This window comes from Ahaetulla prasina, chromosome 1 (genome assembly GCF_028640845.1).
Source record: "Ahaetulla prasina isolate Xishuangbanna chromosome 1, ASM2864084v1, whole genome shotgun sequence".
In the NCBI taxonomy this organism is placed as follows: domain Eukaryota; kingdom Metazoa; phylum Chordata; class Lepidosauria; order Squamata; family Colubridae; genus Ahaetulla; species Ahaetulla prasina.
The window spans coordinates 315,159,900-315,187,537 of NC_080539.1; the positions used below are offsets into that span (position 1 = coordinate 315,159,900).

The 27,638-nt window shown below is 35.6% G+C and overlaps 1 protein-coding gene across 7 annotated transcripts in view; it reads right to left on the reverse strand.

Moving 5' to 3' along the window:
• Positions 1-27,638, reverse strand: part of HEATR5A (HEAT repeat containing 5A) — a 69,013-nt gene extending 41,375 nt beyond the window's left edge. For 3 of the 7 annotated variants that reach the window (XM_058162222.1, XM_058162225.1, XM_058162221.1), the window contains exons 1-16: positions 27,494-27,638; positions 27,056-27,267; positions 22,821-22,929; positions 21,914-22,063; positions 19,647-19,818; positions 17,944-18,104; positions 14,190-14,445; positions 13,238-13,393; positions 11,988-12,238; positions 11,179-11,290; positions 9,734-9,886; positions 8,881-8,980; positions 7,152-7,261; positions 4,887-5,307; positions 2,956-3,061; positions 1,293-1,483 (exon numbers count right to left, since the gene is read on the reverse strand). In XM_058162222.1, coding sequence (XP_058018205.1) covers positions 1,293-1,483; positions 2,956-3,061; positions 4,887-5,307; positions 7,152-7,261; positions 8,881-8,980; positions 9,734-9,886; positions 11,179-11,290; positions 11,988-12,238; positions 13,238-13,393; positions 14,190-14,445; positions 17,944-18,104; positions 19,647-19,818; positions 21,914-22,063; positions 22,821-22,929; positions 27,056-27,267; positions 27,494-27,619 — 2,786 coding nt within the window. In that variant the 5' untranslated portion in view covers positions 27,620-27,638. Of the gene's footprint in view, positions 1-1,292; positions 1,484-2,955; positions 3,062-4,886; positions 5,308-7,151; positions 7,262-8,880; positions 8,981-9,733; positions 9,887-11,178; positions 11,291-11,987; positions 12,239-13,237; positions 13,394-14,189; positions 14,446-17,943; positions 18,105-19,646; positions 19,819-21,913; positions 22,064-22,820; positions 22,930-27,055; positions 27,268-27,493 lie in introns of those variants that run through there. The other 4 variants (XM_058162224.1, XM_058162223.1, XM_058162226.1 and 1 more) reach the window with 3 other exon arrangements.

A 27,638-nucleotide genomic window follows, 5' to 3' on the forward strand; every position in this document is an offset into this window, starting at 1 on the left:
ATATCATCATCACCATCAATAACAATCATACAAATGTAATAACTCTGAAGTTCTCAAGGGGAGGATAACCTATTGAATTTTGGCAGCTAGAGTACTTATGACTGCCTTGGTTTATGCAGCCAGGATATCTGTAGAGTGAGGATGATAAAATATGCAAGGTCCAATAGTATAAAATATTTCAAGCCCACAACAAACAACATTTATAAGCAGCTCAAATGGAAACCTTCCTAATTTACTGAAGCATAAGAAGGGCAGACAGTAAAACAGAATTATATTTGCAAGATTTTGTTATTATAGTTAATCTCAATGAAAGTAGCTTTCTTGTGGAGTTAATTTTTTGATCTATTCTACCTAACAGGGCTGCCAATATCCGAACTGAACTCCATAATACTTCAATATTTTTGTATAGTTTTTACACAAATTACCAGTTTTAAAAAATGTACACCCACCCCAGTCATGAATATGCCATTAGTTAAATTTTAATTACTGAAATGCATATGAATAAAATTATACCTAGCTCTTATTCGTATTTATTCAAAAGCAAATCCCATTATAAGTATCTTCAAAGTAATCCCCAATAAATATGTTCAGAATTATTGCAGACATAATATTTTGCTGCCAGGAAAAACAAACTACCCTTTTTGATGCAATTTTAATGGTTGCTTGAACAATTCCCTGATGAATTTTTTTTTGGTCCAGAAAAGCAAAGGGGAAAATATATTATTCAGAGATATTCAAGAAATGTTTTATTTCTTAAAAGTGATGTGCAAATAATATATATCTAATATAGACTACAGTAGTTGTAATTATAATTTGTGGATTTTATTGTGCGATACATATTTTTCATTTCAGAAAATTTCAAACAAATTTAAACTCAACTGCTAAGTGACTGATGTGTAGTTCTCTGACATGAATTCTGAAGAACTTTATATTTACTAAATTGCCATCTGTAAATGTTTGGTGTAAAGTGCTAATGAAAGAAAGAAGCAGTGATTCTCAGTTGACAGAGAATCCTTATGTAAATATGGAATGAACATTTCTGGCAGAAGTGAATAGAGGGGCAGAAGAGGAAAGCAACAGGATAGAACAAGGTGTATGAAAGAATGATGCTGGCTGGGGAATTCTGGGAGATGAAGTCTACACATCTCAAAGTTGCCAAGGTGTTTGCTTTTGTGCCTCCGCTCCTTACATACTTCCCTTTTTATAGATAGGCATGCATAGGCCCAAAGGGGCTAAATACATGCCTATTTTTGAAACAATGCAACAGAACCATATTATGAGAAATTGCTTACTTGTCAAAGCTAATTTGTGCCAATCCAGCAGTGAAGGTATTATCAGCTACCACCTGTGCAAGTCTGGCTAGGGCTTCAACAGCAGAACATCTTAGAAGTGGACTGCTACTTTCCAAGGCACTTAGGATCAAGCTCAAGGTGCAGCTTTGGATTTCTTCATAACCTAAATTTCCCTTATGGCTAGCCAAGTGCTAGATATAAAGAAGAGTTTAAACAACACCACATTATTGAACAGTAAGTATTTTCCTTCTTTACACAGACATGCAAATAGGAGAGGAAATGAAAATCAATATTGTTATATTTGTATCCTGCCCAAGAACAAATCCTCTTAGAGAAGCTCACAACATAAAGTTTAAAAGCATAAGCATTACAAAAAGCCATAATAACCTTTTAAAGAAATCAGTTTAAGTTACATAACAGATTCAAAGTAAAATCTGTCTTGGGAAGATTTTAAAGAACATCTAAAACTACTACTATTTTCTACAGAACTCTAGAGGAATATAAACTCTGCTAATTATTATTCTGCTGTTCTTCTCTACTAAATCAAATCCCTAATAACTAAAAATATGTGCACAAACATTTTAACGCTAAAGGAATTAATTTAATTCCTCAGTTATCTCTGGGAAGATAAAATTGTAGGCAGGTTATAATTTCCTCTTGATTCTAGGTGCCAAATTATGTTGATTCTAGATGTCAGATTATGTTATCAATCTAAAATATCTACAGATACATGAATGTTGCCTTCTTTAGGCTTTCCAAAGCATAGAATAAAGTGATATTTTTCCGTTATAATTCAACAAATACATCAGTATTACTGTATTTATTGAAATGTACAGTCACCTTTTTATCCTCAGGATCCAAGGCCCACATAATTCTGCTAATACTATATAATAATAATGTATATTATATAATAAGAGAGAATAGTCAAAAATTATTAAAGAGCCAATAATTATAGCAATATACAGCAAATGGTTTGAATGCTATACTAAATTATTGTTCATAAAATGTTGAGCATGAGAGAGCCAGAGTGAATCTGTGAACATGGATTCCCTTTTGTAGTTGAAAGGTTTTCAGAGGCTTGTGTCATTAATGAAAAGTAATATATATATAAGCAATACATAAAGCAATACATTATGAAGACTTGGTTTAACATCAAAGCAAGGCAAATTCAAGTATTTAATATATAGTAGTCTGTTGAAATAACACTTAGAACTTCTCTCCAATGACCTTAAAATTATAATGAAGTTTTTAGGGAAGAAGAAAATGCATTGGCTCTTCATATGATGTGTTTTATACATATTATATTAAACCAAGGCTGCATTCATCGATAAGGCTAAACTATACAGGGTGGCTCACCTTTTATTTGAAAAGCAAACGAGCATTGGTGTTATATATGGAAGTAAATACTTTGCAAAATGAAACAGGTATCATTTAACTATAGATGGCATTTAATCGAATCGACTTTGGAAGCACAACAAAGATATAAGAGCAGCTGAATTCATCTATTTGTTTTTTAAATTATTTTTTTCCAATAATAGATAAAACAGACAAGATTCAGTAGTAATTGCAAAGAAAACAAGACAGCAAATTTGTTTCAGATTCCCCTTAAATGATTTTGATGGATATCACTGACTTTCATAATAAACAGAAGGGCGACTCTTACCTTTAGGGCACTGCAAATTGCTGATATAATATTTTGCTGTATTATCTGCTGCCGTGATCCTTTGGTTTGTTTTATGGATGCCAATAACTGTTCCAGCACTTGCAGCCTTCCATACAAAATCAAGAGGAAATGGAATAATGAGCCTTTCTCCCATTTCATATACCGTAGAGACTCCTGTTTCATATACTGTAAAGTCTATATAATATGGCTCAACAAGATGTTTATTTCTTAGTGTTAATTTCTAAATTCTCTCTTAATATTTGTCTATATCTTTGTTAAGGTTATAGCTGCCTCTCAAAAGCATCCAAACTACTACTGTGGCACATATACAGTATATTTCATTGTGTTTCTTATATCCCTAATTCAGGGATTTGTGGCTTGAGGAAACTAAGAAAAACCCAGGAAATATGTCAGAACTTTCTAATGAAAAAAACACATATGTTGATAAAGTTGCATCTACAATTTATTTCAAATCATGTTTACGTGGAATATAAATGGAGTTTTTCTAACACTGTCTCATCTACCATATAAGAATAATAACTTAAGAAGATCTAGCAATAAACACAATACAATGCTTTTCAGATTTATATTCTAAACTTTGCATATATAATACGATAAAATCAATTCATATAAAAAGTGCAGATCTATAACATTGTTTTATACAATTCCAGTAGTGACAGTCCAATCAGCTTGCTTAGTAGCATTATTATTGTCACCTAACACTCAACACACTGCTATTCTTATCAGAGGGAAACCCTTGGCTCTGTAATATGTACATACATACATATGTATATCAGGGGTGAAATCTAAAAATTTTCCCTACCGTTTCTGTGGGCGTGGCTTAATTAGTGGGCGTGGCTTGGTGGTCAGATGACTGGGTGGGTGTGGCCAATAACAATAAATAATAAAAATAATTAACAAAGTTTAAAAAACAATAAGAGGTACCAAAACCCAACTTTCACACTTTACACTCACACAACACAACACAACACAACTGACCCACACACAATGTAAAAGCAGCTGCACTTCACACTTCAAACAGCCACAAAAAGCTCAAAAACCAACTTTCACACTTTACACACACACAATTCACTCACACACACACACACAAAATGCCACATACAGCTTTCTGAGATTTTGTGTGTTTGTGTAGTTAGAGTGAAACACTACAGAAACACACCAAATCTCAGAAAGCTGCACAAATATTTTATTTTATTATTTTATTTTATTTTATTGTGGACTTCAAATCCCAGAATTCCTCAGCCAGCAAAGCCAGCCAGTTGATCACCGAGGAAATAGATTAGCTAAGCGATTGATTCTGTCTGGCTGAAAATGAAACTGCTTTCAGGCTGGAAAAAGAGCCATGCGTTAATCAGTATTCAGGTAACTGCCTTAGAGTCTCTACTCTTACTTGTAGAAAACATGTTTTCTAGAAGTAAGAGTACAAGTAAGGTTCTGCTGATGAGGAACTCAGGTGAGATCGCCAGAGGAGACTTAAAATTTTTTTTTTTAAAGTTTAAAGTCTCTGCTGATCTCAGCTGAGGGACGGGATCCTCAAAGGCTTTTTTTCACTTTTAAAGGCATGTTTCGGCTGAAGCAAAACCGGCTTTTAAAAGTAAAAAAAAAAAACCTCTGCAGATGGTGGGGCTCAGCAGAGGCGGGGGGGGCGGGGCCAGGGATTTTTGCTACTGGTCCTCTGAACCAGCAGCCGCCATCGCTACTGGATCGCGCGAGCCAGTCCGATCCGGGAGCATTTCACCCTGATGTATATACATACATACATAGTATATAAATTAAGACAGACAATTCCCATTATGGTTTACTTTACAAGGCAAAAAAGAATGTTTCGATAAAATGCATGCTTTTGAAAAATAATGTATTTCCCACAAGTAATTAATATGAAACTGAAGTCTCATCGGTACTCTCTTTACCTTTGGGTCTCTGTTGCTTGTGAAAATATCACTCCAAAGAGACGGGTTGCTGCACTGACAATGGATGAAGTTGGAGACAAAGGCTTAGGCACTGAATCTCCATGTGCAGCCTTCTCATAGATTGCAAATGGGTCAAACTCCAAGCTTCCCCCGGCTGTGTTGTTAACTAAGAATAACTGCAAAGACAGAAGAAATGCAATTGCCATTATAGGACGTGCTTTTTCTCCTTTATGTGCGTAGTCACTAAAATATGATACCTGCTCTTCGATAAATCTGTGTTCTGTCTCCTGCAGGAAGGGATCAAATAAGGCAAGTTCGCAGTGGTGGGAAAAGGGCGGAAGATACGCAGCAGAGGCAGCTGCCTGATTATCGAGTTGAGTCAAGTCTTGCACTAGTTCTTTAAGAACAGCAGATAAACTTCCTGCAATTTTAGAAGTGAAAGAAATTATTTTATGCATAGCTGGTACCCAAATACACTACCGCCACAGTATGTGTGGTTTCTGATAAATGTGTGGATTTGTGAGTCATAAACCTGAACAATCTCATATGAAATATTCTATACCAAAAAATGAAAGGCTTTCTGAAACAAGAAGGTAAGCATATCATAATCAACTGTTAGAAAGAAAAGCTGAAGCATTTATTTCCTCCAGAAATTATTGCAGTAGAGCAACCATTCTTTTGAACACAATGAAGAGGTATTTTCTTTTTTAGACACTTATTGGAAAATAGATTTGGCAGTACCAAACATCAAGTAATTTTTGGAATAAATCTGATATTGAAAGATAGATACTCTGGTGAAGCACCAGATTCAAGATTACAAATATCAAGAGGAGTGTTTTTACAGCTAGAATTTCTTTTCATTTTCAGTGACTGGGTAGTCTATCTGAAATTATAATAGGAAAATATAGCTCATGTCTCTAAACATGTAGCATTTATTAGTGAAGGGATTATAAAAGAAACAAAAAAGAAATACGTTAGCTGACGTGACGTGCTACTGGTTCGCGCGGGTTCGCGTGAACTAGTTGCGACAATTGTCGTCGGATCGGTGAACTGGTGGCAATCGTCCCCGGTAGCCCCACCCAGAGGAAGCCAGACTTGCCTTCACAGGTATGAAAGTTTCCTACAAATGGAAGAATGCCAGGAGCAAGCATGTGCTTCTTTTTGCATTTGCTCCTGCGTTTTTCCATTTGGAAGATGGAGAGGAGGAGGAGGAAGAAGACGACAAGGGCGACGATCCCGGGCATGTGAAGCAAGTCATGAAAATCAGCAGCAGGAAACTTGGGGTGAGCGAAAAGGGGGAGCAGGTGAGCGCTTTGTTTCTCTCTCTCCCCTCCTGCCGTCATCTCCTGGACTGGGTGGCCAAGGTAGAAAGGCAGACAATCTTCGAGGCTAGGAGGCGTTGGGTCTGGCTTGCCGAGGGGTGTCAGGCTGGTCAGGTGCTGATTATCGGAACCTTTTTTAAAAAACTTTTTAAAGCATTTTTACTAGTAAAAAATGCTTTACAAAGTAAAAAAAAGTTGACCACACCCACTCAGTCACATGACCACCAAGCCACGCCCACAGAACCAGTGGCAAAAAAAATTTAGATTTCACCACTGTTGTAATATACTACTTCCATTACAATGCCTTATACCCTAGGATAATACTACAAATCAGCTATGAAAAACAGAAAACTTTTGGTCATTACAGTAAGACAGAATAGTTGTACATTTTTAATTATTTACCCTGCAGTTTAAATTGACTTTGTGTGACAGCTTAAGGTTAAAAAATTTGAACTGCTGTGTGGTCTAATGTCTGCTGGTCAGTGTTAGAGCAATAGCTCTATTTCTGAATTTCACTGCACACATCTACAGTCTCTATGTGCCAAGTAAAAATACTGAAAACAAAAAGCAGAGGAAGACCCAGAGAGCAAAAAGTTCACATGATTATTTCGATTCTGAATCATAATGCACACAATGTACTGTATGCTCTGCTATCATGCCTGAATTTATAAAGGCTACCAAGGCAGCACTTTTATCCTTTCTTGAATACAATACACTGCTTTTTAAAAGCTTAACTTTTATTCAAATTATGCTTTCTCTGTCTCTCTCTCTTTTTTTTACTAGTATTATGCATGGAATTCATCTGGTACAGGTTTTTCAAACATCATTCTGTGTTAAGGCTTTTTCTTACATACACATTAATTATATTCTGTATTACAATCCTTTACTTCTCCTTTTGTTACTAAAAAAAGACAAGAGATATTTTGGGAAGAAGTATACATACCTTCATAACTCTTGGGAGGCAACAAAGCAAGCAGTTCATAAAGTCTTTTCCTATATGTCACTGATGATAGTTTTAAAGCACTGCCATACATTTTATTTAGTGAAGGAAGCCTTTAAAGGTTAAAAAAAAACCTTACTGTTACAACAAAAGCTGTTCAATTAATTGACAGTCATGTATGTAAAATGGGCGGCCTATATAATAAATAAATGAATAAATATGCTATTGATTTCATACATATGGACAGCTATCTGAACTGAAAGGGAAAAAGGTGATTCAGAGCAAGGAAGACAATTCCTTTAAAGAAATTAAAGGAATCCAAGAAAACACTCATGATTTAAGGCGGTGCCAACAGATACAATGTACACTCCTTTTATCAGTCCTATAATAATCACCTTTTATCAGTCCTATAATGATAAATCTATCTCTTATAGATCTAAAAATACTTTTATTAGAACAGTTATAACAACAGAATCTTGCTTATGCTACCCTTCCTGACTCTTTTATTTTCAGAGAAGGGCAGGGGACTGCAGGAGGCATTTTCTCAAATTACATTTTTGACCTGGGATCAAGTTTCATTTACTGATCCCATTTATTCATTTATTGATAGCTGCCTTAGTCCTTCAAGGCCATCCTCTTTATTCACTATGCTTTTTCCCTTTTCAATCTAGTTCACTGCCTCATCCTGATAAACACACATGCAAATGACCACTGTCTTTAAAGCTAAAGTGATTACAGAGAGCACTCACTTATCAGTCACAACTGCAATTGGCAACTCCATCATTAAACAATGCAGTTGTAGAGTAAAAATCATGTGATTATGCCAGACTTGCGTCAGTTTGTCAGTTCTTATTGTAGTCATAAGTGAATCACAGCAGGTCACTAAGCATTAATCATGTCACACGATCATGACTTGTGACTTTCTGCTGGCTTTCTGCTGGCTTCCCCACTGATTTTGCCTGTCAGAAGCCAGCTGTGAATGTCACAAATAGCAATCAAGTGATTGTGGGATACTGTGATGATCATAAACATGTGCCAAAATCACAATGCCAGAACCATGAGGATGCTGTGATGGGTACAAATTTGAGGACTGGTTGCAAGATTCCTTTTCTAGCTCTAAGTACAGGTAGTCCTCAACTCACTTACTTCACTTAGTGACCGTTTACAGTTACAACATCACCGAAAAAAGTGACTTTTTTACAGTTATGACTTTTGAAGCATCCCCATGATCAAAATTCAGATGCTTGACAACTGGTTCACACACGTTGCTGTGTCCCAAGATCACGTGATCGCTTTTTGCGACCTTCTGACAAGCAAAGTCAATGAGGAAGCCAAATTCAGTTACCAACCAGGTTACTAACTTATCAACTGCAGTGATTCACTTAACAACTATGGCAAGAAAGGTTGTAAAATGGGACAAAACTCACTTAAAAATGTCTCACTTAACTACAGAAATTTTGGGCTCAATTGTGGCTGTAAGTCAAGAACTACCTGTATACATTAACAACCATATTATATAAATTATACTATATTGTACTCATTCTTCTCTTCATAATATGAATCTTACAATCTTAATAATATCATGGTTTTATAGTTTCCTTTAGTAAATTAAATCTTAAATCTTAGTTATCATATTATGTAGACTATACTATCACAATGGGATGGCTGTAATTTTCTCACTGAATGCTACTTTATGTTGATTGAGGATGAAAATAAAAATATTATTACTTACTGGGTCAGTAAATCAACAGCACATGGGACAGGAGGAAGCAGTCTTTGAATCACTTCGTCTGTAAGGAGTCCTCCACAATAGAGAATAAAGCTTTTGATAGCTGAGAATAAAACATATTGATTGCATATCAGTCTATATACACAAATCATAAAACAATCTTCTTATAGAAAGAAGTAGAAAAAATAATAAGAGAAGAATGCTATAATAAATTATACCTAATTGATATATCTGGAACACACTCTTGAGAGATTTTTTTGTTTTGTTTTGTTTTGTTTACATTTATACCCCGCCCTTCTCCGAAGACTCAGGGCGGCTTACAGTGTATAAGGCAATAGTCTCATTCTATTTGTATATTTGTATATATACCATACCATATGGATGGTATATAAATACATGCAATTATGAAACAACAAATAATACTGTTGTACTATAGAATATAAAAGTTAGCTATTCTACATATTTAAATATGTAGTCAGATGTTCACTACTTTTCAGCCAGAAGTAATGAAAGAGATAGATTGTCTTCAATGTTTGAATAATGAATAAACAATCTGATGGTCTAATTAATATATCAGAGCATTAAGTCAAAAATTGATCTGCAAGGTTAGTATTGATTAGTAGTTACTACCTCTCTTATTTACTAAATGTCCACATGTAATATAACAATAAATAAAATTTTATACTTGCAACCAAATAAGCTACAATTACCTCATAGTCTAGATATTTATGTGTAAAAAGTGTTATGTAAAGATCTGGAATTGGAAATCAATGGAGAAAAAAGACTATTCTTCACTTTTATTGCTACTGAAAGTTCAAAAAAAGTAAAATTATAAAGAATCACGATTTTCACCCACCACAGAGAGCACCTGCTCGGCTTTCCAGTGTCACTTGCCATGTAAATGAATCACCACGTTTCTTCTCAGTTTCTAAATCTTTAGGACATACCGGAAATGCACATTTCCATAATAACAGCACTCTAGGAAGATGATGCTGGACCACGGCAGGACCTATTATTTTTAAGATTGGAAATGTTTTTTTGTAGGTGGTATTGACTGAACATTTTTTTTGATGAAACTTTTTTATTCCCCCTTCATCCTGAAGCTCCTATGTGCCCTTGCAAAATACTCTGAAAAGGGAAGGGACCTTTTGAAGCAAATTTTGATGGGTATGAGAAATTGAAGTGGAAATGTTCAGATGTGTGAAAATATTTTAACTACTCAACATTGATTTCACCTACTCTGAATCATTGTAGTCAGGCAGTCCTTGGTTATGACAGCAATTGGGACCGGAATTTCCATCACTAAGCAATGTGGTTGTAAAGCAGAACATCGTGTGACTGCGTTGCTTGGTGATAGCAATCTTGGCTGTCCTGATTGCCACAGTAACCCTAGGACAGGGTTGTGAGTTGTTGAGGAAGAGACCCAGGAAAAGTCTGGGGGTTTGTAAGGGTGCCAGTGCTAAGGTGCCGAGGCAGATACACAGATGCTGCAGGGAGGTAGGGACAACACAGACAAAAAATGGTGCGAATGACCTCAGACTTCCTGTTGACTTCCCCATCCACCATTGACTTTTCATGAGCGAAGCCAGCAGGTAAGATATGATTACGCTCACATATTCACAAGCCACGCACTGAGTGCCTGGGTTGCAATCATGTGACAATGGGGACACTGTGACAGCTGGAACTCTAAGGACCAGTTGTAAGTCCCCCTCATTCAGCACTGTTATAGCTTTGAACAGTTTCTAAATGAGTGGTTATAAAGACTATCTATGTTAGCAATACAAGAAGAAAATAAAGATAATTCGTTATTCTTCCATTGCTCTTTCACTGGAGTTCGGGAAAACTACCGTAACATCCCAATCAGGACTAAAATTCTCCTCTGTACTGTTCTCATGGTCTTCCCATAAGCTATACAGTGGACACTGTGGAAAACAATACTTTACAGTCCCAGGTTACACGAATGTTTTGCAAGGGCTGGAGACAAAACCAAAATTATCTTTAATCCACATATTCATATTTCTTTTTAAAACTGTTTGCTTCACCCTTGAAAGTGTGGCTGTTTGCTTATGATTCACATATAACATAAATGTTATTGATATAGTTTGCGTATTTGTTATACTAGAAAAGTTAATTCCCTATGGCGTATGACAAGGAAGTAATAATTTAACGATATTTCTACAGCTATGAAACAATTAGAACTTGTTCATATATATATATTGAAACAATGACATCAGACAAGAAGTACAGAAATGGTCAACTTTTATGATAAAGAAATAAAGATATATAGGTGAATAATCTTACCTAATGTCATTAAAGCAGCTATCAAAAGCCAACCTGACTGCATTCTTTGTACTGAAATCCGACTATTCTGAGAAGCCGAACGCAAAAGATCCTCAGCTACCATCATGACAACCTATATGAAAAGAGAAATCTTCACTATTTCAAGAGCTGAAATACAAAATTAAACTCTTATGAAGGGATGCATATACACTACTTCTGTATATGTCATGGCCCACAAATTAACTTTCTCATGTAAATACATGGAATAAATTCTAGAATAGTTATTTCTTTTGAGCATGAAACTGAAGATGATAATATGTTGCATGGCATAGCTTTTTATGAACTAGACCAGGGGTGTCAAACTCAAGAGTGCTTAAATCTGGCCCACAGGGCCAGCCTGGAAATAGCAAAGGACCGGGCTGTGGTACCTCTGGCAGCCAAAACAGGGCACGGGAGTGGGGGGGGACTGTGTGCGTCCCCCATGCCCCTTTTTTGGACTGGATGGCCTCTTGGAGCACTTTGCCAGGCAAAATGGGTGCGGGGGCCCCGGGAGGGCAATTTCACTCTGACACATTCTACAAATCACCTCTTGCAAATATTTCACACATGTCTAATAGACAGATGGAATAACTAAACAGCAATAAGAATTTCATTATTAAAGTATTTAGACTGGTTGATGCATGCTGTGAAAATTTGTTAAACTGAACCTATTGAATTACAGTCTGTGAAATGTTACACGTTTTTGAATACAGAACCTTTTATCATGGACAGGTTTTCCCTGTAGAATTTGACACTGCAACAAATACCAGACAAACTGTTCTAATAATTACCTTTCCTTTGCCGTGTGGAATTCCTAAAGGACATTCTCTGACAGCTCCTAATAAAGCAGCAATGGCAAAACTATAGCCAGTCACTGCTTCTGGGGAGGATTTCATTGCTGTCAGGCGTTCAATACAGGTATCCAGAAGTGGAGAGAGATAGCAGGGTAATGCTACAGCAATACATCGTAAGCACCATGCTGCTGCTAGCTGAACTGAAATGCAGGGATGAAGGATAATGGAGATTACTGCATCCAGGACTCCTGGAAAATCGAACATATTACAAGATTAAAAACAGATATGAGAATGGTTGCTGAGACAGTAAATCAACAGAGCTTCCACTTTTTTGCCCTTATATGTCCACTGCAAGCTAAAAAAAATACCTGCAGAATTGTCAGAATTTTCTGGGAGGCTGATAAAAATAAAGAAGCTATTCAGTACAAACCAGGTGTCCAGATACTCTTAAGCCAAAATGGTCACTTGGGGGGAAGTGATAAGTGACAGGATAGGCATGCCAAGAAGAGCTAGGCAGATTCTTGTTCCTGACTCGGCCATCATCAGCCTTAGAGAGTATTTGTGGCATGTGTTGCAAAAAGAAGGATAAATCCCACTTCAGCAGCAAAACTGCAATTTTATACAAACATCTCTTTTAAAATGTTTCCAAGAATTCTGTAGTAAGTGAATCAGGATCATATAGAACTGTGGCTTTGTTTGTAAAGCCTCCTTTCATTTGAGCCATTTCTTGGTAATTATCCAGACACATTTATATTGTTTTCTTGGCAAGATTATAAAAAATGGTTTATTAAAGCTTTCTCTCAGGGGATTATTCAACTTCTTAATTCACCTAGTCTGGGATTTCTTGCTTGTCTCCCATTATTAACCGGGTGCAATATTCTTGGCTTTTTAATGAAATCATCTAAGTTAGGCTAACTGCTGTCTCATTGTAACACAGTCCTTGTTTAGCTCTGTGAAAACACTCTGAAATCTTTTTTACAAAGAAATCTCAAAATGATATAAAAATGCAGTCTCCCCTCTAATCGCTAACCTAAGAACTAATCCCAACAACATGTTCCCAATAGATTCCCTATAATGATCCGTGATGATTCAGAATCTATACACAATTTTTTAATTCATTAAAAGAAAGATTGCTGGAATTCTCTGAACACTCTCTTTCTGTAGAATACATCCTGAAGTGATTTGTGGTACCACCACTCATTTTTGTGTTATTTATCCTATAGCTTAAGACTCTATGAGTGTATTACCTGTACTAGAATCTTGCAGAACAGGTGCAGCAGTAGTACCTAAGCCAAGTATGAGGTTTCCAAGCTCTTCTAGAGCACATATTAACATATGCTGGCTTGCTATTACCTCTGTTGTACCAATATGGGTTTCGACATTACAGTTACTCACTGCAGCATCTGACAACAGAAAATGTTATGTTAATAAAACAAATGAATAAAAGCCAGGGATGAGGGCGGCTGACACATATTTTTATGAGTAAAATGAAACTACGCTTTAAGCTAGATAAATTATTGCATAATAATTGTAATTTCCCTCTACCAGCTGCAAAATTGATTAAGATAATAAATAAGATGGCAACAACTTACCTTTTAAAAAAGCTAAGCTTTATGATCATGGTACTAATAGCTGTCTAACAATAGCCACTACAGAATCATGATTCTAGAATCTGGCTGCAATAATGAGCAGTTTCCATTAATTGATCTTTTTTGACCTTCTTATGCTGCCTGAGTAAGCTACATTAGAGAAAACCTAGATGCAGTCTGCTCAGATTCAGCAAACGTTCCTGGCTACATCATCTAGATTTCAGCAAACCTTCCAAACTGGGCAAGATGAATGAGATCATTTATTTCAGCGTGACTTGCTAAACAGAACAGGAAAGCTTGCAATTAGTGAGAATGTTGTGCTTGTGAGTCGATCATTAGATATACATGTTAGTAAGGTGTAATATAAAATTGTGCTGTCAAGCCTATAGTCAGCTACTATATCTACTTTCCACACATTTATCTAAAACTGAATCATTGGAAAAATTCACGACATTTTAAGTTTAAAAATGATTTTAAAAAGCCACAGAGACTTGGTTTGTGTGGGGGATTAAATTAGTGTATGACTAGATTAGGAAATGATTAAAGCATTACTGGAACCGATGGTGAGGGAGGGAGGGAGGGTTAGCAAATAATCTTGTTAGTCCCATACCCATAACTTTCTTCAGTTTCCAGATGGCTTGACAAATCTCCTTGGCAGTTGCAATTCGAGCTTTTTCCCCAAGAAGGCCTCCTACTGTAGCTCGGAGAATAAATGAAATACAACGGCGGCTACAAATACTGTCCATTTGTGTCTGAATAGCCTTAGGGTGAGACTGAGAGACCAGATCGAGAATGTGGGAAAGCAAAGCACAAAAATTTCTTTCAAGCCATTCTCCTCCTAATGTGGAAATGAATACCACATATGCCTGGAAAACAATTGATTAAAAAAAAAATATTAAAATCAGTTTCAACTTGCACATATTATGTCACATACTACAAAAACATGAAACCATTTTAATGTATGTATTTAATGTATTTATTTACATTTATAGCTTCTTTAAGTAGAGTGAAAAGATCTGGCAGTAGTCATTTGAAAAATAAACTTCATCAAATTAAGCTGAATGCTGAAAAATTCCTTCTCTCAATCAAAATACAAATACCAAGTTAAGATTAACTGCAAACTTAATATTACAGTGAAAAAATAAGAACAATGATATCAGTATAATTTTATATATAAATTTATATTTAGGTAAGATTGAATTTTAAGAATAATTCCATTAAAACTGCCATTCTTACCCCTACAAATTTGAATGACTTCTTAGAAATTATTGAAATATTCTCCTTATTTCTAAATTGGTTTTACAACAATGGAAACCAGAACATAAAGGCAGTGAACAGCTTGAAAGATTACATGCCAATCAATAAAAGCAATCTCAGTATAGTGAGTTTATAGAATACTGTCCTGCTTTCTAAAAACAAGTAGTTTGATGGTGATTTTTCATATTTGTAAGCCACTCAGCCACCTATGTGTGATCTGGGCAGCCATATAAATTTATTTACTAAATAAATAAAATAAATATATTTAAAGAAACTAAACTTAATTTCCATGCCTTTAAAGACAGAAATGGGTATAATCTTAAAGGGACAGTAAATGAAAAGTATAGTAATACTTTCCCCCTTTAAAACAGAACGTTTAAAAGGAAGGTTATCACATAAATCCATCTTCAGGGGGCAAAAACATGATTTCAGGCCAAAATTAATATTTTACAGAGGAAACAAAGAATGACTTATGTCATGTTTTTCTGCCAAAATTAGGAGGCAGAGCAGCCCTACTTAACTGCCTCACTAGCTTGCAACAATTCATGCATAATTTCCATATATGATACATATAGTCCTTAATTTACAACAGTTCATTTAGAGACCATTCAAAGCAGTAGTGAAATGTAAAATTTGTTACTACTGGTTCTGTGGGCGTGGCTTGGTGGGGGGTGGTAATGCGACTGGGTGGGTGTGGCCAACTTTTTTTTTTTACTTTTAAAAGCATTTTTTTACAATCTCTTTTGCCAAAGAGATTGTAGAAAAAATGCTTTTAAAAGGCTCTGGCGATCCCAGCTGAGTTGTCTGATTGTCAGAGGCTTTTCTTTTCTTTTAAAAGCATTTTTTTTTGCCTTTAAAAGAAAAAAAAACCTCTGGCGATCAGCAACTCAGCTGGGATCGCCAGAACCCTTTAAAGCATTTTTAAAAAAATTTTTAAAATGCTTTTAAAAGGCTCTGATGATCCCAGCTGAGCTGCGCGGTCATCCGAGGCTTTTTTTTACTTTTAAAAGCATTTTTTTACAATCTCTTTTGCCAAAGAGATTGTAGAAAAAATGCTTTTAAAAGGCTCTGGCGATCCCAGCTGAGTTGTCTGATTGTCAGAGGCTTTTCTTTTCTTTTAAAAGCATTTTTTTTTTGCCTTTAAAAGAAAAGAAAACCTCTGGTGATCAGCAACTCAGCTGGGATCGCCAGAACCCTTTAAAGCATTTTTTTTTACAACCTCTTCTGCTGAAGAGGTTGTAGAAAAATGCTTTTAAAAGGCTCTGATGATCCCAGCTGAGCTGCGCGATCATCCGAGGCTTTTTTTTACTTTTAAAAGCATTTTTCAGCCAAAGAAAAAATGCTTTTAAAACTAAAAAAAAAAAAAACTCTGATGATCACGCGGCTCAGCTGGGCATGGGGGGGTACAGGGATTTTTGCTACCGGTTCTCCGAATCACCCGCCGCCATCGCTACCAAATCAGGAGATCCGGTCCAAACCGGGAACATTTCACCCGATTCAAAGTTACAATGGCCCTGGAAATAGTGACTTATGATCATTTTTCACATAACTATTGCAGCATTTCCATGGTCATAAGATCAAAATTCAGACGCTTGACAACTGACTCATATTTATGATGCTTGCAGTGTCCCAGAGTCATGTGATGGAAGAGATTCAATTAACAATTGTGTTACTAACTAAACAATGTGCAGTGCAGTGATTCACTTAACAACTGGCTTAACAACCTACAAGAATATGGGACAAAACTCACTTAACAAATCTGGTTGCAATAATGAGCAGTTTCCAATAATTGATCTTTTTTGACTTTTTTATGTTGCCTGAGTAAGCTATATTAAAGAAAACCTAGACCCAGTCTGCTCAGTTTCAGCACTCAGATTCTCACTTAGCAGTACAAGTTTTGGCCTTAATTGTAGACATATGTTGAGGACTACCTATATAAACTACCTTCATGCTTTCTAAACCATAAACTATTGTTTAAAAATAGCGAAATCAAAAACTAAAACACATTATGGAATAGCATGTTGAATAAACCAGGCAACCATACTAAGCCATAATATGCTTTATTTAACATACCCATACACAGCCAATTGAGGATTTCTATTGTTTTAGTTGTAGTGTCTCTGATGACAGTGATTGTTTTTATTTGATAACGTTATACCTTAAACATACGTCAAAAACTGAAAATGGTTCTTCAATCATGCAGCAAAGCTTTGTTAATTCCATGAGGAAGTCAATGGACAACACCACTGATGTATGGTTTCAAGAACCAAAACCTTCTTATGTGTAAAGCCTTGGATTTTTCCAATTGTGTTGGACTTGAAGCCATGTTCCAAAAGACAAGCTATAAATTCACACTCACAAAACTCTGGCACTGATTGGGGTTAGATTCCTTTAAGAAATATCTTATTCTAATAATTTTACTAAACAGTTAAGTAATTACCCCCATGAGGCAACAATTGTAAAAAATATTGTTTCAGGTGTAACTGACTACTTAATCAATGAGAATAATTGAGTATTTTGTGAATATTATATTTTAATTCTATGATTTGATTATGAAACTGAGGAATTCACAGCATTCCAAGAGGCAAAACAGCATAGTTTTTATATAAACATTTTACTATGTTAAAAGCAACATATGATGTCATCTGGATCATGTGACTAGGAAGGAAGAATGCTCAGAATGGAGAAGTCAGCAGCATTCCAAGGGAAGTATCTGGGGGATTTTTTCCATAGAGATTTACTGGGGGATTTTTTTTTCTTCTCCCATCACACTGATTTTGGTCCAAATCTGTTCTGTTTTCACAGGGTTATGCTGATAACAGACATAGTCCTTAAAATTTTATGTCTTCATTTGCTTATTTGATTGATGCCTGCCATTTTTTAAATTAAAAATATACAAGTTTTCATTAACAATTGAGATAGATGCTCATCAGTATTAAAATCATTCAGACTTCTTAAGAATGTTGGAAAACTCTAACTGCAACACAAACATTTTCAACAGGAACAAATATATAGTACAGTAACAAATTAGTCACACAAATTTAAAAAAAGTTAAAACACAACATATTTTAACATTTTAATATAATTTGACATAATATAACTCAAACCTGAGTAACTCCCACTCTGACATCCCTGCTGACTGAGCTGGTTCCTTTCAAAATATCACCACCGGTTCGTAGAAATCCAGAACTTCCACGGAGAAAACCTGTCCCTAGCAGTTCCAAAGCTTCCATAAATGAGATTTTGTGAGCATGTTGTCTAGCAGATGCTTTTTCAATAAAAAAAATACATATAATCATACCCCCATATATACACACCATAGTCTTTCATTTACTTTCATCTTCTATTGTAGGGCTGAAAGGTTGCTGAACTAGGTTGTTAACCAAGGACGACCTGTATTGTGCTTTTAGTCTGTGAAGCCAACCAGAGTTGTTGAACAACTGAACAGCCTCTAAATATGGCAAGCAAACAACTAAAGAAACAATCATGGATATAATATTCAAATCTGTGCCAAACTACATGTCATTTTATGGAAAAGTCTTTCCATGACTAACAAGATCCTTATCTTTTCTTTTTTAAAAGACAACTATCATATGAGACTAAATCACATTGGACTAAGTGAAAATAAAATATGAGCAACAGAAAGGTTGCTGCAGGGAGACTCTGCTTTGCAACCACTTTTGTACTTCATATTTATCTATAAAACAGTCTGAACTCAGTCTACATACTGGTTAGCTAAGCTAAATCAAGTCATGTTACTGGCAAGAGTTGAGAGGTCTGGTTCACTGCTGAGAACAGTGTGTTTGACAAAAACATTACACATTAGGCTATCATGGAAACATGGCTTTTATGAATACAATGAAGATAAATTAAATGAGTCAATAGTCCATAACATTGATGAAGGGCAATACTTTGGCAACGGTCACATTTTACTCTAAATTCAGAAATATCATTAATAAAAATAAGCATGTCATATCAGTGTACCCATGCATGCAACTTAATACAACCAGTTTACATCATGTTATCCAAATGAAGCCATGTTAGCTTTATTCTCATTAAATTACATAATATAACTGGAAATACTGTAATTATTTAAGCAGACTACCTTTTCTTTATGAGAGAAAAAGAAAGGTTAGAGTAAATTTGTTATTATTAATAGTAACGAAATTGGTAAGTCTAATTCTTTCAATGTTATGAAATATTTTCATCATCATCAAAATGGAGATAGGACACAACAAATAATCCAGGGAGGTATATCGGTGAGACTCTGGGAGTCACTTCTGTAGTGCAGATTGTTAACATTCAAATTGAGAGGAATGGAGGCAACTAAAGTACTGGATGGACATTTCAACATCTACCTCTAGATAATTTAAGTATTTTTTACTATTTACAATGTTTCCTCATATGCTAGATCCCCTTTGATCTAGCTGGGTCCTTTTAAGTTTGTCATTTAGTTGATTTGTTTCCCCTTTAATTTTTCCCCACTTTACCACCACAGAAAATGGAAATATTTCACTATTTTTATTCTGATGTAGCACACACTCATGACCATATATTTTCTTAAATTTGGCAATGGTCTGACATAGTTAGGCAAAATATTCATATACGTGTGTGTATATATGTGTCTTTGTATATGATGTGTGTGTTTGTGTGTGTGTGCTAGTTGATATGTTATTATGTTAACATAATAATATACTAGCTATTGTCATATGTTAAAATCATTCAGTGACCGATTCTGAAAGGTTTTTATTACCGGTAGAGCTTACAATTTCTTGAGCCAAATTAAGAATGAAAAAATAAATCAACTCACCTGTGGCTTGTTTTGATGTTATAGCACTAATCAATACATAGCCTAAAAGCTTAGAAACGGCCATTCGCACTTCATAGTTGGATCCTTCAAAGGATTTAAAACATAGAGTTACTACACTATCAATGTCTGTACTCCACATAAAAGTTGCTTCAATCTGAAGTTCAAGAAGACACTATATTAAAAAAAAAAGGCAGGGCGGGGGAGAGAAGGAAGACAAGCAAAATAAACAAATCAAATAATCTGTGCACAAAGGTTGTGTAGCTTAAAAAATACCTAAAAAAATGGGTTGCATCCAACAATGTCTGTCAGGCAGGAAAATAAAACCTATCACATAAATTCATCTTCTCTCCTCTGATCCAAGGTTTCCTAAATCTGACCCAGAAACACATAAGATCAACCAAGAGGAAATTGTAGAATGTAGACATTATTATTAGGCCTCTGAATAGTATCAATTTATCTGGGGGGGAAACTCATTAGTAGGACTTTTTATTTATTTTTACAGATACACACACGCACACACACACACATCTTTTGGGACTCACTCTTTCTCAGCCCAACTCACCTCACAGGGTTGTTGTAGGAAAATAGGAGGAGAAAAAAGCATTATGCAAATATGCTGCCTTGAGTTATTTATAAAAAAATAATTAAGGCAGGATAAAAAAAATCTTTAAAAATCTCAAACCTAGACTAGTATCAAAAATATTTATGCATTGTTAATTATGGATATAAGGATATAAAAGGAAATAAAAGCATATAAACCTAAGACAATTAAACTTTACAAATGCTCAGCTCTTTTGATGAAGGAAATAAAATATTTCAATCATTGAAATATTTGGAGGGGGGACTTTAAATATATACTAGTACCTTGTTCAAACAATTCTAAAATGAGCATGAGATCCATTTAGGAAGAAAAAACCCCAAAACACTTACAGAGCTAAAATGCCAATGTTAACTGCCAAAATAGGGGAATATTTACTTCAAATGATATAAATTCAATATCCTAAGAAAAATGTATATGGGTGAACAGTTACTTGATGTGACTTGTAAACCCATTTTGGGGGCGGGGGGCAGGGCGAGCAGTGCCTCCAAGTTATTGTTGACTTCTGGTAACTGTCTGAATTAGTCCCTGAAATTTTCTTGGCAAGATTTCAGAAGTAGTTTGCCATTGCTTCTTTCCTAGAGCTTAGAGGGACTGACTGGACCAAGGTCATCCGGCAGGCTTTATGTTTAAAGTGAAACTAGCACTCACAGTGTTCTCTTTTCTAGCCTGGCCCCTTAATCATTACACCAAACTGTCTCTCTGTAATAAGGATACACACTGCTGTTGTCAATGAATCTTTATAGAGACGTAAGGTCAGATGGCAAAACGTATACCATTTTAATAGACACAAATTAATATACTGAATTTATCTGTGAGGGAAAAACCCTAACGAAAGTATGTTATATTCCATACATATACCATATTTTTCAGAGTATAAGATGCGCCGGAGTATAAGACGCACCTTAGTTTTTGGGGAGGAAAATAGGAAAAAAAAAATCTGCCTACCAGGTATTCATTACCAGTCTTTAGCCTGGTCAGCTTCACCACATTAGTTCGCTCACTGGTTTTGAGGTTGGGGCTGGTGGGGGCTAAAAAACAGCTTCTAAAGCTGATCGCTCCGATCTCCCTTCTGATCAGAGGGAGTAGCAATTAGAAAAGCAGGCAAAGCACGGAAGTTTGCGTTGGGGCTGAAAAACAGCTTCAAAAGCACAGCTGTTTGTCAGAGGGAGCTCCAGTGACTAAAGCAGGTGAAGCATGGAAGGGGTAAGAGAAGGCAGCAGCTGTTCTGGGTAGCCATTTTGAGCTCCGTGCGTCACATTTTCAGCCTCCAAACTCGTCACATTTTCAGGCGGCGATGTGCTTTGGCAATCCCCACAGCCTTGAAGGGCTCTCAAACGGAGTGTTTGGAGCCCAAAAACATGATGCGCGGAGCCCAAAAACACAAGCCATTGTCGGTGGCAAACTCTGCAGCCAGGAAGAAGATGTGTGGAGGCTGAAGGGTGGTGGCTGGTGGCTGGGCGGGGTTACATTTAGAGTATAAGACACACCCGAAATTTCAGCCTCTTTTAGGAGGGAAAAAAGTATGTCTTATACTCCGAAAAATACGGTATGCCAAAATATTTTTGGTAATACAAAACAGTGATTGCAATGGATGCTGTTTTATTCTTTGTGTAACTTAAGAAATGGTATACAAGAAGATTAATTACAAAAATGTACAATATTTTACCTTTGCAGCAGCACAACGAACTGCCATTGATCTATCTGTCAAACATGTACGAGCAGCTTTGTAGATATCTCTGTGACAAGGAACAGCAGCAGCTCCCAACCCTTTCAGTATGTTCTGCAAACTTAGCATGATCTCGTATCGTCCTTGAGACTGATAAGACAAAAAAATCATCTTATTAAAGGACAAAAAAACCAGGATTGTTTACTATTTTTGCATTTTAATTCTGCTACTCTTCAACAAACGAAACTTTAAAAACATCGTAATCATGTTAGGTGAATTAGGTCAAAATTTTTGCCAAAGGCCTCACTGTTAAATTTATGGCAGAGAAGTCATGGTACAGTACTGGAACCTGTCTCTAACAAGTTTCAGCACTTCATTACTGAGTTTTTAAAAATCTGAGTTCATTTTTCAAAGAGTACAAAGAGTCACTTGTACACTACTTCTGCCTTAATGAAGGTGCAAGTGTGACTACGTAAAATAACAATACTCAACATTTTTAGGCAAGCCAATTATTTCACTTAAAGCATTTTCATCATATCGTTCAGCAAAAAAGTCTAAAGATTTCCAATAGACACATCTCAATAAAAATATAAAATATCAGAAAGAAAAAAAACAGGAAGCAGAGGGAATGGAAGAAAAAAATTAAATCATGGCATCAAATGTTCATTCTTAATGTTAGTTTCGATAAAGATTAAAAAGAGAAGAGGAAAAGTCTTAACAAAGACTCATCATACTTTGCAATTAGCCTATTTATGATTCAGAGAAGTTCTGCAAAAATGTCATTTGTTTCTGGTGTATCATTGTCAAATGTCAAAATTCCATATGCATTGAATCTTCATTAAAATTGTTTTCTTCCCTAGACTTTAAATCAATATTTTATTTCAACTTTGAACACCTGCTCATTTACCTCTGCATTCTTCATTGCTTTAAGAATATTTCCCACAGTATTCACAAAGCTGTTGCCCAAAATTCTTCCCAGTTTTTTGTATAAATAGCCCAAACAAACCACTGCAGCACTTTTAAAACAGAAAAGAAAAAAATGTAGTCAGGCAACCTTTAAAAAACATTATTAATATTATGCTATACTGCATTTTATTATAAAATAGATGAAATTCTTCACTATGAGAATTTTGATGACATCACTTCCCTTCGGCTTCCTGGTTGACTAACTGTACTCTGGACTCGTTGCTCCTGTGAGTGCCCCCTGGTGGATCCGGAGGAAATTACAAGGATACCGTGCCTGCCTGAGGATTTTGTATTTTTTTTTCCTTAATGGCAAAAGGTCAGAGACCAACTGCTGGAGAGATGGAGAGAATTTTGGAAAAGTTATCTAATATGGACAAGAAATTGGATGAAATAAGAGCAGAAATTGTGACTATCCAAAAGGATTTAAAGGATACTCAACAAGTTTCAGCAGAAAACAAGCAGAAAGTGGAAGGTTTGGAGGGTGAGATGCGGGCAGTGCAGAAAGAGAGGAGACGACAGGCAATGCTGTGCTTGGACTACAGATGGATAAAATGTCTTATTTCCTTAGGTTTCAAAATTTGGAAGAAGTGGACCAAGAAGACTTGAGAGATGTTGTGACTAAATTGTTGGGAGAATTTCTTGGGAGAGGTGTTGATTTCATGAATTGGGATGTGGATCGAGTTTATAGAGTTAATTTGCAATATGCACGCACGCATGCAGTTCCCAGAGAGGTTCATGTCAAATTTGTGAGAAGAGAGACGAGAGATGAAATTCTTAGAAAACATAGGAGTGGGGCACTGATTTACAGGGGCAGGGAGATAGCCATTCTGAGGCAGATTCCCAGACAGGTACGTGAAAAAAGAAAGAAATATTATTTTTTGTCAAGCAAATTGTACCAGAAGGAGTGGGCTTCAGATGGCTGATGCCAGAGGGATTGATGATTTTCCGGGAGGGCATTACGAAAAAATCAGTACAATTATGGAGGCTACGGCCTATGTGGAGGAACACAAAGCCTTCCTGGAATCAGATGACCCAGGAATTGAAGAAGGGAGGTTATAGATCATGGGGCTGAGCGGCTGCGCTGTTGCGGCCCTGGAGTTGGGTCAGGCTGAACCCAGAGTTCTGAGATCCAAAACTAGGAAGTGATAAAGATATTTGGGATTGTGTTGGTTTTCCTTATTCTCTTTTGTACGATATTCTGTTTATTCTTGACTCTTCTTTATTACGTATTTAAAATTTGCAAACTTAGCTACTTCGTGTCACCTGCTTGCCTTATGGCTGTTGTATGTGTTAAAAAATTTGAGTAAAATTCTTATTTTAGATAAGAAAAATGAAAATTTACCATACCTGATATGTATTTGTATAAACCTTTTTTGACTAATAAAAACTTTTTGAATAAAAAAAAAAATAGATGAAATTCTTAATAATCAATAGCTATTAATAATAAAAAGCTTTTAAATATTAAATTATTTAGGAACATTTCCTTAACCTATAGTTTTTAGGTATTAGGTTACCATCTCCAGCAGAATGTTGACTGGTAATTCTGCACAGCCAGTTGTATAAGGTAGGTTTAAGATATATGTTTCAAAATCACTTAAAAAAACTAAACTAAACTGATTCACAACCTGGTACAAAGAAACATCTTGGATTTGCCTTTGCAACTAAATTTATTACGTACAAGTAGTCCTCGATTTACAATGATAAGTGAGCTTGGTAATTATGATTGTAAGCTGTGATGGTCATAAAGCAGGTCATCATGTGACCCACCCATTTTAACAATTTTTTGTGGTAATTGCTAAGCCAAACCAGAGTTGCTAAGTGAACCCACTGTTCGTTATGGGTGGTTTTTGCTAAAAACCAGAAGCAAATGTTAGTTTTTGACAAAAATATTGTAAATCGTGGTCAAATGATTGCAGGATTCTGTACTGTAAGCCACAATTTCCTCCAAGTAGACTATACAGTTTGCACAGAAGTATAGTTTGTTAGGGTTAGGGATAAATCTGCATAAAGACGGGAGGTTGAACAACTAGCCTTGTGGAGCAATCAGAACAATCTTTTATTGATTTATTTTTGGCTGGCACTACCTAGCACCTGATGAACTGTGATAAGAGTTTGACAGAGATTCCTTTATTTTGTTTTTATTTGTATCTCCTTTTCTGTCATTTTCTGAGATTGATTAAAAATCAACATGCTATTCTGCACTTCTAAGAAATTCCTACAGAATATCTTTCCTTTTATATAGAGGAGGAATAATAGCATTCTCCTGTCAGACACAAGTAGTTCCATTCTTTGATATTCAACATTCCCATACAAATGTCTCTAATATGGTTTCTAGCATGCATGAATAAATAAATAAATAAATAAAATATATGCATACATAAATATCCCATTTCAGTTACATTCCAAAGTATTTCATATTTTTATTTATGGTTCTATTGACTTTGTTGGAGGCCCCTTGTTTAGTCCTTTTGACCCATCTTCAGGCAACGTTTATTTTCATCAAAATCACTTATTCGTAATGAAACTTACATTTTCACATCCATGTACTCATCAACTCATCTCTCCAAGATCAGACATTACATTTCTGTTTATCTGCTTTTTCTTTCATTCTTTCATTCATGCTCAATACCATCTACACCATCTACATTCAAAGCCATAATTTATCATATCATCTGTATATCATAACCAGATGAGTCTATAACTTCCATTCCCTATCATGCCTTTGGCCAATTTAACCTTCACATGATGCTTTTTTAGTAATACAGAGGAACCAATTAGGTTATCACTCGTAATAATACTCACATAATTCAATGAAGTTCTGCCATATTTTGGACAGTATGCCACAAACTCAAGAAAAATTAAAACTTTTCCAAGTATATTCATGATATTTTATTGAAGCTACAATTTCTAATCTAGAGATATCTTGCATTGCTATTAGTGTCCACATGTCCACAACTGGGAGCTGCATGCTATGAACAGAAACACTCAAGAAGCAAGATGAAACAGGAGCAACCAATATGTCTTAATCGATTATCCTCTCTCTCAGCCTATCTGAATTGTTTCCTCAACTCTCTCAGCAAGCCCGAGTTCTAAGTAGGAGCCACCCAATGTAACTAGTCTTTCATAAAATAACTGATATGAAGGAGCAATTATTTTCTTTAGTATAAATTTATAAAATATAATGCAATGGGCATATGTTAGAAGAAAGCATTTGCAAAAATGTTTATATTAAGAGAAGTTTCATATAATGAAAAGTATGAACTGCTGTGTACAACAAATTTTATGCCCTTTTTAAAGAATGAGATATTGTGTGTGTGTGTGTGTGTGTGTGTGTGTACTCACACACACACACATATACATACATACATACATACATACATACATACACATACAACATAGACCTTATTAAAATTAAAGCATTTCTTCCATCTGTATCTAGAAAAGGCACACCCATAACTGAAGAATCAATGATGTTATATCCTGAAACTTGAGTTTACTTGAGGTTAAATGTTTTTCAATTGTTAAAGCCTATTTTTAGGTCATGTATACTTCCTATTCCTTTGAAAAATCTTACGCAATCCTCATAAATTCTAGCTATAACTTAATCTCAAGAATATTGTAGGCCAATATAAAGGCTATATTTTTATGCTAGGGGCTTCTATGTGCTAGCAGTTCACTTGCAAAAGGATAGAGCATTATTGGTGCCAGATTGTAGATTGGAACTGTTTATTTGACTGTAATTCTTGAGTGTCTATGTTTAAATGCCCGTCTGGTTATCCACTTCAACATATAAATGCCAATCCAACATTTCTAGGCATTCCTCCAATTGCTGTGTTTTCACCACAGTCTCTTTTTCTAAACTAACTTGTTTTGATTATTCTGTTCCCATCATCTAACTATAAACTCATTCCTGGACAAGAATACAAATAAAAAGAACAGGAGCTAAAAAGAAAGAAATTGCCTTTGTGTTGTTCAAATGGGCAGTGCAGGGGAAAACATAGGAAACTATGGCTCTGTTACCAGGCCAACGAAAAATTGGATGCAGGCCTATTCTAATCTTCAAAACTCACACTCACATTGTATGCAATTTTCGTTATTTTTATTTAAGACTCTATAGGTTCCATGATGAAAAAAAATTAGTATTTTATTATGATCACGGTGGACTTTTAAACTTACAGTTTAGTAGGTAGATAGCTTGGTGAATCATCTTTACTGAGAATAAGTTCGTTGCATTTGTCAATTGTTTGGTGAACAGAAAAAACATCTCCTGTGCTATACAATATAGCGAGGTTCTTGGCAATGAGTTGTCTAGCAGGAGGTCCTGGTGCACTGGTTAATAAGGATATCAGTTGCTCAACAAGTTTGTTCTGTTTTTCTCTTATATCAGCCTGGAAATATAGAATACATGGTTAACATTCAAACTCTGAACTATCGGAAAAGCTTCAGACCACTTTCAATTGGGTTCAGACTCATTCAAGTGAAGCCTGGCTCAAAATAGTATTCAATTTCCATTTCCAATCACTAGACAGCTCCCTAAATGATACCCCTTCCTAGGGATAAAAGGAAGACCACAGGAAATAAAAATATGTTCTGTTCTAGTTGTATCATTTTTACCTGATGTGTTGCTGGTAAAAGTTTTTCCAAAAACCTCAGCCATTCCAAAGCAAATTCTGCTTTATGAAATTCACCCAGTTGATGATAAACCTCTTCATTAAATAGCAAGCTGCAAGCCAACTCCATTCTTTAAAGCATCTCCTGT